The 15,330-nt window shown below is 40.8% G+C and overlaps 1 protein-coding gene across 1 annotated transcript in view; it reads right to left on the bottom strand.

Annotated features, from left to right (window-relative positions):
- The window catches only part of rasa2 (RAS p21 protein activator 2), a 56,511-nt gene extending 41,752 nt beyond the window's left edge, over positions 1-14,759 (bottom strand). Inside the window, exons 1-2 of the mRNA XM_034098135.2 lie at positions 14,637-14,759; positions 10,211-10,334 (exon numbers count right to left, since the gene is read on the bottom strand). Coding sequence (XP_033954026.1) covers positions 10,211-10,334; positions 14,637-14,688 — 176 coding nt within the window. The 5' untranslated portion in view covers positions 14,689-14,759. The remainder of the gene's footprint in view (positions 1-10,210; positions 10,335-14,636) is intronic.
- Between the last annotated feature and the right edge of the window lie 571 nt (positions 14,760-15,330).

Genomic DNA, 15,330 nt, shown 5'->3' with positions numbered 1-15,330 from the left:
GTGTTCCTTACTGTGAAGCTGACTGTTGAGCGGCCCAGACCAAGCAAGGAGGCAGAGGCAGAACGTCCAAAAATATAACCCGGCGTGGGCATTTATTAAAACATGGGCACAAAGTTCACAGTCTCAATCCTGCTGTTCTCTTTGTCCACATCCTGCAGCCACAAGGATCTCACACACGCACCCAGCCCCTCAACAGACAGGGCAACAGAGCCTAAAATACCCACCCTCCAATCATCACAACAAGACACAGGTGAGGGGGGAGGAGACACCACAGGACACCAGGTGCACACAATCAGCCACAGACAACATATACTGTGCAATCACGCTAATAAAGTGCCCGATCACCCGGCCTGAAGCCGTCAGTCCGTAGTGACGAAGCCACCTTCGTCACACTTACAAATAATGCTATTCTGTATGTTCTCTTCGGATCAGATGTATAGCAAACATCAAATGTCTGCTTTAGTCCACTCAGTCCTTTCCCAACTCTTCATAACCTGTCATTTACCCGTGTCCATCAGCTCAAATGATACTGCACGGACATTGGTTCACTGCCATTTGGTCGGCTTACGTTCTCACTGCAGTTGAACCGACGTAGCATTCGGTTGGAAATGGTGCGAGAAAAACTCAAACGGTCTAACGCCATGCAAACACCAGATTGTAATTACTGCATTCACAACTGTCCAAACAAACCACACCAGACAGGGCACTGAACCAGAGTTTAACTTTTGAAAGCCACTTAAAAAACTCCTTTTTAAAAAAAGTGTATAAAAACTGCAAAGTTAGAATTTGAAGATCTCGATATTATTGTGAATTTGTGACAAAAATCTTGTTCAGTTTTCAGAAATGTATTCCGTCACCTGCAATAGAAATTAAAGGTGGGGGAGGTCATTCACTTCAGAAACACTTTTTGTAATTATCCATGGAATGCTGTGGCTCAGTGGACAGTGTGCTGGACTTTCGAATCAGGGGGATAGCAAGTTCGAGTCCCACTGCAGTCAGCTTGTCGTTGTGTCCCTGAGACACTTCACCCCAAATTGCTCCTGTGGGGATTGCCCACGGTATTGAATGTATGTAAGTCGCTTTGGATAAAAGTGTCTAACAAATGACATGTAATGCTCTTAACATCCAGATAGCAATGAATAATTTAAATGCTTTGACAATAAAAATACATTAAAAAAAAGTCATCTGTGGAAGCTGTAGCGCTGTACAAAGCACGACCAATCATCTGAGCCGGCTAAAGTAACCAGATGGCCTCCTACCTGCCTGTCAGCCTTCCATCGGGGCACAAACTTACCTCGTGCCCTCATTGGTCATGTGCGCGTTCGTGTGTGTTGGAGGAGGGGCTCTGTAAGGAAGTGGCAGATTTTCTCCGGTTGTGTACTTTCAAATCCTAGTGCACTCGAGCCGGTCTCTCCATTCTTACCTTCACCACCTTTAAGATCTGTTGACTAATGGTGTGAGTGCTTAATTGACTTAATATAACTTTAAATGTGTAATTTCCTCAGCTACATCGTACCCATCCACCTAACCTAACTATATGCTTGACTTGCTGTTAGTTATAATAATTGTGTAATATCTAATGTTCTGTTTATGGCTCTAAATTATGTACGTAATTCCTTACAAAGGTGGTTTTGTGCTTCAGGGAAAACGTAATGACATCATATCTGAGCAATACCATCATAAACACAGGATTTGTTCACGTCCTGGGAAAAAAGCAGAAGGTGGACGACACGGGGAGTCATGAGGACTCATCGTGTTGGGGGAATATCTCGCTGTGGATTCAAATGCATCACTTTCCCCGTCCATGTTCTTTAAAACCTTATTTGTTATTTCCTTAACATGCAGACAAACGGAGTGCAATGCCTCTTACAATTACTTTGGAAGATCATTGTGTTATAATCCTGTACATTAACCTATGTCAAACATAACGGGAAAATGAAATCGCTTGGAGCGGTTACATATCTGTACGATTACAGCAAATCTGGGTTTATTTAAAACTGATGAGAAGTGCCATTTAGGGAACATTGAGGCAGTTCAGAATCAGAATACCTTTATTCGGGACATTTTATATATATATATATATATATATATATATATATATAAGCTTCTTTTCTGCTAGCAACGGTTTCTTAAACATGTCATTTTGTCATGATACTGGGTTTGCAAAATAATGTTTAAAGAAAATGTCAAGGTAGGGCTGCTCAATTAATCATATTTTAAATCGCGATTACGGCTTGCAACGATTACGAAATAAAACGATTATTATTTTTTGGTTTTTCAGTTGAATTATACTTCAAGTTCAGGGTAACTGTCAAAAACATACTGTTCAATTTTATTTATTCTTTTGTATTGGTTTTTCAGTTGATTACCTGAACGTATAATTGAACAGTTAAAAAGTTCAAATTATTATTTGCATTTGTTTTAAAGTACAATAAATGGATGCTTTCAAAGTCAATGAATAATCGCAATTACAATTAGTGACCCAAATAATCGAGATTATGATTTTTGCCATAATCGAGCAGCCCTATGTCAAGGTATATAAAAAGGCTAAGGATAACATTTCAAATAGAGTATTGTGAAGCTGCAGGGATGCCGGCAATGGCATGGCTGTATAATAAGAACTGGATACAGCGTGGGAGGCGGGGTCTCGTTCTTTCCTATGAGAGCTGCTCATTGGCGCATGAGGACAAAATGGCCCAACTTTTGAGAGAGCGAAACATCACAGATTACCCAGCATGCCTGGCTGTCAGAGCAGAAGAACCCGTATGTGCGCTCACAGAGCATGCGCCCCTTAAGCCCCGCCCCCCGAGCACCCACTCTCGGCTCAGTAGAATGAATGGAGACAGAAAACAAATCTAGATTCGGCTTTTAGAGCATTTTATAACTTTAAGGACCTAATGATTCTAATACGGGCTGTAACATAGTTCATACTGGGTAGTTTATTTAGTCTTTCTGGGCCCAGTGACGTCACGGACTGATACGGGAGTTGTAGTACCGCCGTTTGGACACAACGAATATTTTCATCAGATTCCGGCGCACGTCCTGGGGGCTTGGTTACCGGTCCGACAAATCATATCTTGCAGACTTTACAAAACATAATTCTTCGGTACAGATCCTCTAAAAAAAAAAAAATCATTTGTTTTAAAAAGTACTTGCGTTTAATTTTTCCAGATCATACAGCCCTATTGTGCAAAAACACATTCACAGCTCACTTAGAGTTTCTAATGCACCTAACCTGCATGACTTCAGACTGTGTGAGGAAACCTGACAACATAAAGAAACCCATGCAGAGACTGGGAGAGAACATTCAAACAGCATGTGCTGCAGTACATGTACACCCTGGTTCGACCTCTCTGGTGCAGCACGTGACCCTCTGCCCTGCAGGCGCTGGCAGGAACAGAGGACAAAAGCATCTGTGCCACTAATCCTGCCAACACGATGACCTCACCGATGACATCGAGAGCTGACCGGCTGTGTGTGACACAGCCGGTTGTAGGTTAAGCACCAACTCAAGGTGCGTGCATCCAGCAGGTTGACCACCTGTCCAACACACTGAACTTAGACCGTTTTACTGAATCGCACCGTTTATATGTTTAGGTAAAACTGCAGGCAGTCATTTTGATTTTTCTGTAAAAAGTTATGGTTTTTGGAGTTTTCCCTTTCCTGTAGTTTGTTATATAGGTTTTTGTGCATTTAAAATGGTCTGCAAAAGGCTAAAATCCCAAAGGTCCTTCCTACACATTCCCCCCTGCCTGAAACGACTCCCTTTACTTCCTGAACATAGTGACATCACTATGCAATATTTGCGTTTCTATTGGCTAGCGCTCCAACACACTCTTCTTCGTGATATGAAAGGGCGGGACATTGTGGTTGACCAATCACAACAGGTTCACAAAATGTATATCTTTTTGAATATTTTAGCATGGAGAAATGTCACAGCAGGGTCGGCGTCATGGGGGGGGGTAATTCGTGGGCCATTCCCCCCCCCCAAACGAGTCACTATGCCCCCCCAACGTAGGGCGGGCAAGCCTTGCCACTTTGCCGGGTTTAAAAAAATAAATAAAAAAACTCATAAGTGAAAAAGTTTCCACAAAAAAAAAATGTGTGAAATAAATCAGAAATAAAGAATACACATAAAACACAGCCTGAGGTGTGCTCAATGCTGCCCTCTGATTGGTGTGTTGCTTGACCAATGACCCCCGACCTTTGTTTTGCTGTGGCTACGTTACGTGGCTGTGTGTTTAGATGAAAGCCCAGTGACGATCTGTTCAACTGTTAGTGATTATACAGTAAAGCCATCGAAAATAATATGATATACAGTACAAGTAAATAAGAGAATAAATGAAACAGGAAATACTATATGGCAGTAAAACAAAAAGGGGCGTGATTAGTAAAATATCCATAAAGAAAAAGTACATCTGCTTACAGTTCTGTTTCATATGGGTGTTAAGAGATGTATCCATAGATCTCTTCATCTTGCTCTCAAAGTGTACCAAATTGATGCTTTTAACTTCAATATTTAAAAAAAAAATCTTCGATGTCCATATGTTTCTGTTTTGGTGTCTGTGCCACAACCGTGCATCATGTATGCACAAGTCATAGGTGCGCTACACCCCTGCAATGTGTGTGAAAGACAATAGACTTTACAGCATGTTTTGAAATTGAAGTTGCGTTCGTGTTGGCTGCTGACGGCAGTGTGTGGCCCCCCCCCCCCCCCATTCGATTTGTTCTAAAGCCGACCCTGGGTGTTTCTCAATCTCGAGTAAAGCTGCCCCAGAGCCACTATTTCAAGCATACTACGTCACCGAGTGCCGCCGAAGGACTGTTCCAATGTCAAGCATACTTGGAATTCTACCGAGCCCGGCGTACTTCGTTTGGAGAAATGTTGAGGCTGCACATGTGTAGACTCCGGTCTTAAAATCCCCACAATGCTTTGCGCACAGACCAATTTCCCCAAATCTGTGGTGGAAAATGTAAGGCGGGGCCTCTCATATGACGCACACCTGCTCGCCTGTTCCACTCTTCGTTTTACGAATGCCAGGAAGTATTCTTGCCTCGCTGCTGAAGCAAGACGCTCGGAAGACATGTGCTACCAAGCAAGCGTACTCGAGATTGAGAAACACCCCCTGTGTCAGAGTAGAGGCACTAAATAGAAATATCAACCTGAACATTTGCAGGATACGTCTTCTTTAAAAGTCCTATCAGTTAAGTTGACGGATGTGTGGAGGTTTAAAGCTTAGCCAGAATAGGCTCAACTTAACAGACACTTGCTTTTTCTTTACATCGGCCAGTTTTAAAAAGACCTATACATGGTAGAAAAGGAGTGCCACTTACACATGCGTTTGCCTGTCAAACATTAATAGAGTTTATGAGTCATGTGTCCGAATATTTTCACTTTTCAACTTTCTCCGTTTTCAAATTCTGAAATCAGGACCTGGAACTCAGCCTCGTGAATATCTGGATAAATACTCACCGCACTGATGTTTCACTCTACAGTTTATGCATGTTGGATAGTGAAATACTTCCGCACTGGTTTGGCCAACACATCCAGAGTACACCCACACAGCCTCCTCAAAACACATGGAACAATGCACCTATACCACACACACACTCAAACACACACTGCCTTCGACTGGGGCTGCGAGGGAGTGCGGTCGTCTTTCAACCAGAAGGCTGTGGGTTCGATCCCAGCCCGTGCAGCCAACATGTCGATGTATCCTTGGGCAAGATACTTAACCCCGAGTTGCTCCAGATGGCCAACGGTGTGTGAATGTTAGTTCCTAGAGTAAGGTACACTGCTCTGTATGCATGAGTGTGAATGGGTGAACGACATGTATGTAAAGCGCTTTGAGGGGACTGGATAAAGCGCTTTACAAGTACAGTCCATTTACCTTGCTTTCTGTTGCATCCAAATCATCGAAATAATGTGAGACAGTTAGGTAGAACCACAACTGCGTGCTTTATCCATGGATTAGCTGCAATTAGAGCGTCCATACAGCCTTTAAACCGTTAGAAACTGGAGCATATACAACCGGAATGAGTCAAACACCAGATAAAAAACACAATGGAACAAATTGGAGTGATTATTAGGATGTGCTAAAGAGAGGTTAAGGTAGTTGAGAGTGACACAGAGAGGAAGACAGGGGAGAGCGTGGGAGGACACACTTCCTCAGAGATTGTAAAATCCTTTTGAACCGCGCCGAAATCAGCAGAAAAAATAAAAGAGCTGTTGTGAAATACCCAGGCTCGTGTTTACAGTGAGTGAGATGTGCAATGATGTAGATAGAAACCTAAAAGGTGTCAGTGCTGCCCGTCTCCCACACCTTCCTCTGAAGCCAATGTAGCTACTGGTAAAATAGCCCATTTCAGTCTGAATCACTTCATGCTTCCCAGCAGTTCAAACGGTCCCCTGCACACATGCAGCTCTGAGTCACGGTTTGTAAGACGTAATCAAATGAATTTCCAACCGGACATTTCTCACATGATCGGCCAGCTACACGCATTACTTGTCCAGAGTTTAGTATAAATGTTTCCACATGAGAGATTGTATCAGGAAGCTATTTTCTCTCAGTGAAATGCAATGAATGTAACTCTTAACTAAATTACAAAAGGAATAAAAGCAGCCAAAGGTTCCATGTTAAAAACTGTTCCAGCAACCCGTGTTATATATTAAGGAAAATAAGTGACTAGTTCAAAAGTATGCTAAAAAAAAAACCTCAAAGTTTTAATCTTCAAAATGTAAGTAAATACTGCCAACACTCCGCCGCTGAAAACGCCTCTATTGGACTCCTTTCTTTACTTTCCAACATAGTGACATCACTAGGTCACACTTACGCTTCTTTTGTCTAGCGCTCCAACACATTGTACGTGAGGATGACCTGGCCGAATACAGTGGAAAAGAGCATTGACCAGTAGATTCCAACATGACTAACGCGCAGGTAACTTCCACAAAAGTTTAATGTTTTAAATAAAGATTCACAAATATAATTTAAAGATTTCGCACTCCAACACAACAAAGTGGAAATTGCATGCAACCTAAAACGTGCAAACTGATTAGATTGTTTCGTGTCAAATAAGGCGCGTTAGTCATGTCATAGTCTTTAGCTAGCCTCCAACACATTATACTTGACCAATCACAACAGAGCCGGCCAGCTAACCAATCAGAGCAGACTGGGCTCTGGTTTCAGACAGAGGGTGAGAAGAGGTGCTGCAGCACAGGCAGTATGAGAACAATAAAGAGCTTTTTGAACATTAAAGCTTGGAGACATGTCCCAGTGGAGACACTACATATTAGGGCTGCTCGATGATGGCAAAAATAATAATCTCGATTATTTGGGTCAATAATTGATATCACGATTATTAAAAACGATTATCCATTTACTTTGAAAACATCAATTTATTGGAGAATTAAAAAAGAAAGAAAAGAAGTAATAATAAAAAAATAATCGTTTTATTTCGATTACGTTATTTTCGTAATCGTTGCAAGCCATAATCGTAATTGCGATTAATTGAGCAGCCCTACTACATACTGATATGAACCTGGAAATGAGCATTACAGTTGGGTAACTAAATGTTTAACTAAATTAAAGTAGTTCCTAAAACACATGTAGCATATTATCCTGAAATGCATTTCAATTATTATGGCGGTTAGAATAACAACAGCAGATATAGGTTATAGTTAAAGGAAAAGGTTAAGCTTTCGTAACAGCACTCGCTAGCTGATTTAAAATCATTCTGAAACAAATACTCATCTTCCTTAAAAAATAAGACAAAATAAACAAAAGACCCTCGAAGTTCCACGATGACATAATGGCAGCAAATCCTCACTCTTGTAAAACGGTTGGAGCTTGGCATGTTGATCGATTGACGGGAACCTAAGCTACACATCCACTACGACGCGGTTCACTCATAGTTCAACAATGAGGAAATAAAAGAGCCTGAAACTTCGCCCACATAAATACAGGAGGACGTTTGGATTCCTTCATGGATATCGCCGACAATACTTGATGAGGATGAGTAATGACTGGACTGCATGATAAAACACAACTGCAATCATTCCTCTTCTGAATCACGTCGTTACACGGCCACTGAAGACGTTGACACTTCCCATAATATTATCTTTTCCCCTAACGGGTGAACTGTGTGGACATGTCATTTTTTTATGTGAATGAATACTTACTGGCAGTACTTTTATACTTTCCAAGACTTCTACTTCTCTGTAATAGTAATATTTAATTGCAAACTTTTTACTGCTCTTTATTTTTCAAATAGAGTTAATAGTTTGACAAATAATACCACCCTACAATTTTTAGAAAGATATGAAAAGCTGAAAAACAATATTTTAAATTGTACATGTGTTTTTTAGGGATGCTCCGATCGATATGGGCCGATATTCACTCTGTCGATCCATCGGTGCTCTCTATAAACGCCGACCGGGAGAGCCGATCACATGGCGTAAAATACATGACACCTTTCTCTGTGCACGGCAAAACAAGCTCGCCAAAATGGCTTCACCAGTCTGGCAGTATTTCAAGGTGTTCAAAAAAGACAGTAAAATAGCGGTATGCAACGTGTGTGAAGCAGAAATCCTGCAGCTCCGCCCGCTGTGACGGACCGGTGAGCGGAGCAACACACACTAAGAGTTACGGTATGTCCACACAGCAGCTTTTCAAAAATCTTGAAAATCTTGGAGCTGGGCGTGTCTGACAACTTGGGGATTTTTTGCGAGCAACGCGACCAACAACCAATCACATGAATCTCCCGCCCCCGACATACAAAGCAAGAAACCCCGGGGATTTTATGCGAGCAATATATATATATATATATATAAATATATAAATAAACTCCCCAAACAGGCGAAAACCTACCAGTTTCACCCACTGCCTCTGCCACCTCCCTCCATGCCTGGTTCCTCCGGTTTGTATCCCGTTAATAGTTCTGGTCGTAAAGAACCGGGTGATTTGCTACCGTAACTTCTCGTTTGGAATATGAGGAAATGAACTGCGGTCTGGTTCTCCCAGCTTACACGCGGTTTGATTGGCTAGCGCTTCTACCGTCACATTTGCATAAACGTGTTTGATTGGCTGACGCTTCCAGCTCAGCTTCAAAAGTTGAACATTGCTCAACTTTTGAATCCTGGAGATCCTGGACATCTTCGCTTCGCTCCCCCACAATGCAGTTCGGCGAAAAGCGAGGCAAAGTGACGTCATCCCCATTCAAAGTCAACGGGCAGAGAAGTGGTGGAAGATTCTTCTGAAGCTGCTGTGTGGACGTACCGTTAGACCTAACACACTTAGCTATTTATCTACCTCTGGTACAAGCTACACTAGTTATAAATATGTTTATTCTTCACTGTCGGGTCACTCATTACTGGATCAGTGAGCTGCATGGGATACTGACAGGCGAGAGAGAGGGAGAGGGAGAGAGAGAGCTTCTGCTCATTTCTCCCGTGTTATTCTCCAAAGTTAATGTAAACTTGAATAATGTACTTAATTTGAATGTAATAATGACGTTGGTTGTTGTTTGTGGAAGCGCCAGTGAATGAGCCCCATTAACTGAGTTTTAAACATCACCTTAATGGAAGATCCCCATAGGCCCCGCCCCCTCGATCGGATCGGCCGATACTGATTCCGGCAATCGGCCCCAAAATTGGCGATCGGAGCATCCGTAGTGTTTTTATATATTGTATTATTTGCAAATAACTGGTTTTATTTATTTATTTTTATAAATAATGTGTACTAGTTTATCTTTTATTTTCACTTTTAATTTCTTATGCATTCATAAACATTTCAAAAATTAAAGTTCTTGTGTTTATATATATTTTTTCTAGTATTTAAAAATGAACTACATGCCAAGAAACTCACCTCCCGGGATAAAAAAAAAAAATGCATTCTGATTCTTATAATTGAGTGAATAGGCTTAATATTATACATCCAAAATAAAACTATAGGCCTTTCTTCCTCGCAGAGACCACCTTCAAAATAACTGTTGACCACATCCTTAGTAATTATGTAGTTCAGTGGCATTTTATGTCTCTTAAGAATGTGTGGTGTAATTCAGTATTTATGACACGTAATAAACGTGTGTAATGTTTAACTTGACTATCGTTATCAACCCCTCCCTGTACAGTATCAGCTGGAAAACTGCATATAGGTCTGGGTGTATACCTGGATAGAGGTTTAGTAGGAGATGCAGAGGTAACGTTGCTTACCTGACGCTCTTGTCGAACACCTTTGTGCGAAACACCTCCTCCTGATCCAGACTTATGGTGCAGAAGGTGCAGAGATCTCTTTGTCGGTTTGGACCCGAGAGTGGACCCAGGTTCTTAGCCTCACCTGCAGAACAAAGACAACATTAATATCTCGACTGAAGCATTAAAACAGCAATAGCCTTTACCAGTTAAAGGAAAATGACATCATTTGTAATCCTTTCAAAAGACACATGCGTACTTCCGTTGGTACATATATGGGTTTTGGACAATCCCCACCTCTGCTATGTAAACATATTTCCCCATTTCTATACCGCCCTTCAGTCTTAAGTTGTATACATCTTATGGGAAACTTGACTGAGAATTGACTAAATGAAATGTGAGCAAAACATTTAAAAAACCTTCAAAAAGGGGTGCCTTTCTTTTTTACCGATGACTTAACTATACCCGTTTTAATTCCTATAAAGAAAGGGTATACCAAGCCACATTAAAATATATTTTGTAAAAACTTACATTGTCCCGAATATTTCCAACTAGTTGAAACCTAAATAATTATTTCAGTTTAAATCAGGGTTATGGGCCGTTTTATTTCGTTGCTTACAAAAGGGGATGTATGCATAGTTAGTGTTGTAATAAATGTAATTTTTGTGCTATTTTAAGCCACATATACTTCTTAGATCGTAGTATGTTTCACTCTTTTATCTGGACGAAGGATTTTAGTTATAGTCGTGGATCTTGAATTATTAGAGGAACAAAGTGAGCAAACGTAAGCGGCAGGAAAACTGTTGGTAGTGAGAAACACGGATTTTTAACATGAAACGTCTTTATTCTACGTTTTTATTTAAATTCAAATCAACAGGTCTATTTGTTTTCAGTGATAAGATCCCATCGGATTATTCAGCTTCCAGTAAAAACCACATCCTCAACAGGGAGGAGCTGACGGCAACGATGGCATGTGTGGTAAATACAACAACTCCCATGATTGCACGCTTCTTCAAAATGCCACCAAACTATGTCTTACTTTTTTGACCCCTATGGGCCAAAAAAGACATATTGGTATATATCATATATGCCATATCATATCCCAAAAGGTTGCTCTGCAAATGTATTGCAATTGACAAGATCAATTCAAGTTTAGCTAACAGTTTTACTACTGCTAATCTTAAGCACCAAAAAAAAGATTTGAAATATTCTGATGTAAACAAACAACAAAGTACAAACTAATTATATTAAAATAGGAGCATATGTGATTAAACTCATGCTCAGTACACCGTAAAAACACACTTTTATGTTCAACATCCTCATGTTCACATGGGGACCCTTGCCAGTAGTTCGGGCAATCTGCAGAGCGGATGTAGCTGATGTAGACTTGAGGTTCATATGTGGTTAAAAACATGAAACATTGACTTCCTCAGCATAACCAATGACGACGGTACAGCGCTGATTCAGAAATGACAAACACCTTTGAAACTCACACCACTCGACTCGACACACGCTTCCATCACATCCCCAGGCAGTCCCAGATTGTATGCCATGGGGTTTTGTACGAAACAAACATACAAGAAATCAAAGCCAGATAAGTAGCACTATCAATAACGTGGAACCGATTTAGGACCGGTGGATTAGAGTGGCAGGAGTCTAATTGGTCCCATAGCAGTGGATAGGTACCTTAAGCCCAGCTGGAGACTTAATGAAGGAAAGCCACCAGTGAGATCAGCGTTTTGAACAGGCTATTAATAATGCCGGTGTATGGCTAATCTTAGGAACGGTCGAAGAAAACAGCCACGCCGCCTCTAAGCTTGGACTAGGGTTACCTGGTGGGAGTAGAGCACATATGCACACAGCTACAAACAGTTTACTTAGCCAACCAACCCTACTGTTGTCTCTTCAACAACATTTCCAGTAAAAACAGAAGCATGTCACCTTGTGAAAACCCAACAAAAGGTCAGAGTCTGCCTAAAGAATAGCTCAGCTGCACACTGCCGAGTCAACTGGCCTTTTCCTCCTTTTATTCTGACAAAGAGGCAAACAAGGGTATATATCAAAGTACCATACAACTGCTGTGCCAAGACAGCCTATATTTTTACAGAATGCCTCCATCGATGTAGGCTAAAGGAAAAAGGACAAAGCGTGAACGAGGAAGAATGGAGTTTCGTAAGACTGCAAAGTGAGTTACATGCCACGGTAGTTCCTCTATTTTGTTCTGCTTACTGTTTTCACATTAATTCATAGTAGTGAAACTGACATTTGTCTTCCCACTGTGTGCCTAGCCTTACTCAACCAGAGCCTATATTTTAAATAACAATAATCATTATTATTCAACTTTAAAAATCTGCTTTAATTTCGTCTGAAGATTGACAACGCTGAAGTCTACTTTCCCAGTTGAGATGAAGCAATGCCACTAGGGCATATGTAATCCTAACCATAATAAATTGCTTTTAACCAACAGAGAGGATGGTGGAGCAGTGGTCGTACACTAATGGATGTGGGTTAAAAAATAATATAAATGGCATGCTGCATATCTCTATGAGTAAATATATGTAAATGGGAACCACTCATTCGATCGCAAAACGTTGGTAATGGCTTAATCTTTTGAATATCAGCCATACACATTTTACTGTGGAGTGATTTAGCAGAGGAAAACACATGTACACATTCAAACAGGCAGCCTGGACCAGCCTGCATGAGAGGATGAGGAAATTGGCTTTGAAGCCAACATTCTGGATTTGGACCCCACATGCATGACTATTGTATTACTGTACTACCACCAAGATGCTGTAATCATGCGTCTAGTGTTGCATAACAGACATGATGATTGCATATAAATGTTTCTGTACTAAAGCCTCCAGATGCAGGTCAGAGAGCAAAGCTGTGTGTTGAGACGAAACTTAAAATAGAGTCCTCCGGTTGCGTCTTCTGCCGCCTATTAATCAAAAAAACATGCGATACAATGTAGGTTATTGGCAGTAGTAAGGTTATATAGTTGGCAGTTTAATGATATTTAACCTTAAAAAAAAAGGTGGCAACACTTGAGAAGATTGTTTGAGATTAAACAATGAAAAAGGGGCAACTATTTTAGATCTTATTTGATATGCTTTACAGTACAGCGTTATGTCTTTGCTGAAAAAACAGGCTGCAGTGAGTATATACTCACTATACAACAACTCTGGCAGAGAACTCACTGCTCCATAGGTTTCCCTTTCTATAATCATGAAAAATGGGCACATACATGTTGTAGCCTACTTACACTTCCTCACAGGATATATTTGACTTTTAATGAAAAGCTACAGTGCACAATTGTATTGTATATTAGTATGTGTATATGTTTCTGTCTCTTTAGTAGATTGCTATATTAGAGAGAAGTCTCATGTAATCTGTATATTTTATAGTGTGTGTTATTAGATACTCTTCGTTATGTATGTCTTTTTGATGTGAATATATTTGCTTATAAAAAAGGTTTATTTTACATGTAATTCTTGCTGTCAAAAATGCTGCGGTGACAAAAACAATTTCCCAACTTGAATGAATTAAGTCTCCATCCATATATGTTAAAGCGGTTGTTAGTAAGCAGAGGTTGAAGAAGTACTCAAATGATTGTACTTAATTGAAAATACCAGAGAGTAGGAATGCTATTACAAGTAAAAGCCATGCATTGACTGTTATCAGAGCTGCTAAAGGTGCAGCTTATTTAATATATTTGCATACTGCAGGCTAGCTTGTTATTGTTACTTCAGGCGTAACTAAAGTCTTATTTAAGTGTTGATTATATAATCTGCAAAGTAACTACAGGTTTTAAATAAATGTAGTTGAGCAAAAGTATACCATTAACATTTGAATTGTAGTGGGGTAGACATAAGAAGTAGCAACACATTTAAATACTCAAGTAAATCACAAGTCCCCCTAAATACATCACTCGAATAAACCTACTTGGTTACTATGTTAGTAAGCTAGCCTACTTTCCCACCAACATTAACCTAGCTTTAAACAACAAATCCACAAACACAATAAAAACAGCCTTATTTTGAAAACGGTTCAATTTTCAAATATGCTTCAAACACCCAGTGGGCTAGAACAGCAACAACTGACGGCGGCTCCATGAATGAAATCATTCACAACAAGCTACCGGGCTGCTGTTAGCATGCTAGGCTAACTCCACAGCGTTCACAACAAGCAGCTACCAGGCTGATGTTAGCATGCTAGGCTAACTCCACAGCGTCCACAACAAGCTATCGGGCTGCTGCTGCTGCTGTTAGCATGCTAAGCTAAGCTAACAGCAGCCAGTAGACCGACCAGATCAACCGCTGCCTCCACACACACTGTTGATGGCACGCCGCGCCCCTCCGGCTTCCCCTCTCCGCCAGCTTCTCCCCACCGACCTCACCCCATTGTGAGAGCCGGGAAACATCGCATCCCCTCCGGTTAGACTTACATATTTTCCCCCGCAGGCTCTGTAAAATCCTAACCGTCGCGTCTTCCGCCATGGTCAGCGTTGACTGCCGCTCCGGTGCTGCTCTCTCATATCCGTTTATGAAGCAGGCAGAGCGGAGGAGAGCCAGCCCCACTGCCGCGTCACCGTCCCGCACACACTGCTGCTTTAAAACGTGTGGAGGAATATAAACTTCCCTCTAAACACGAGCACTTCATGCTGGAGGTAGATGGTAGGAGTGTATACAGGGGATTTAATACCTGTATTTAGTGTTGCTCATTATCCAACGCCAATGCTCTGCTCAACGAGGACTACTTTGACTTGTGGAGAAGTTCAGCTAGCTATATTAAGCCAACTTAAAGAACATATAATAATGTTTATTTTGGTTAACACTGCCTGTATTCAGTTGTTGGAAGTTTTTAAGTTCATTAAGTTCAATTTGAGGTACTTAACTTGAGTATTTCGAATATAAGCTTCATATTCTACTACTCCAATACACGTTTAATATAGCCCACTTACTAATATTATTGAAAAATGTATTGTAAATAATTGAATAAAACAAAGTGATAATGTCCCTAAAGCTGACTAGGGCACTTTTAAGATGTGCAAATTTGAGGTAGCCTACTGTACTTGAACTTGACGTGGCCTATTTCCATATGTGCTATACTTTTTATTTTGCACCTTTTCCTCCACCTTA

This window comes from Pseudochaenichthys georgianus, chromosome 13 (assembly GCF_902827115.2).
Source record: "Pseudochaenichthys georgianus chromosome 13, fPseGeo1.2, whole genome shotgun sequence".
Lineage (NCBI taxonomy): Eukaryota > Metazoa > Chordata > Actinopteri > Perciformes > Channichthyidae > Pseudochaenichthys > Pseudochaenichthys georgianus.
Note: the sequence above shows the minus strand (reverse complement) of the source record. Positions and strands in the feature narration are given on the sequence as shown.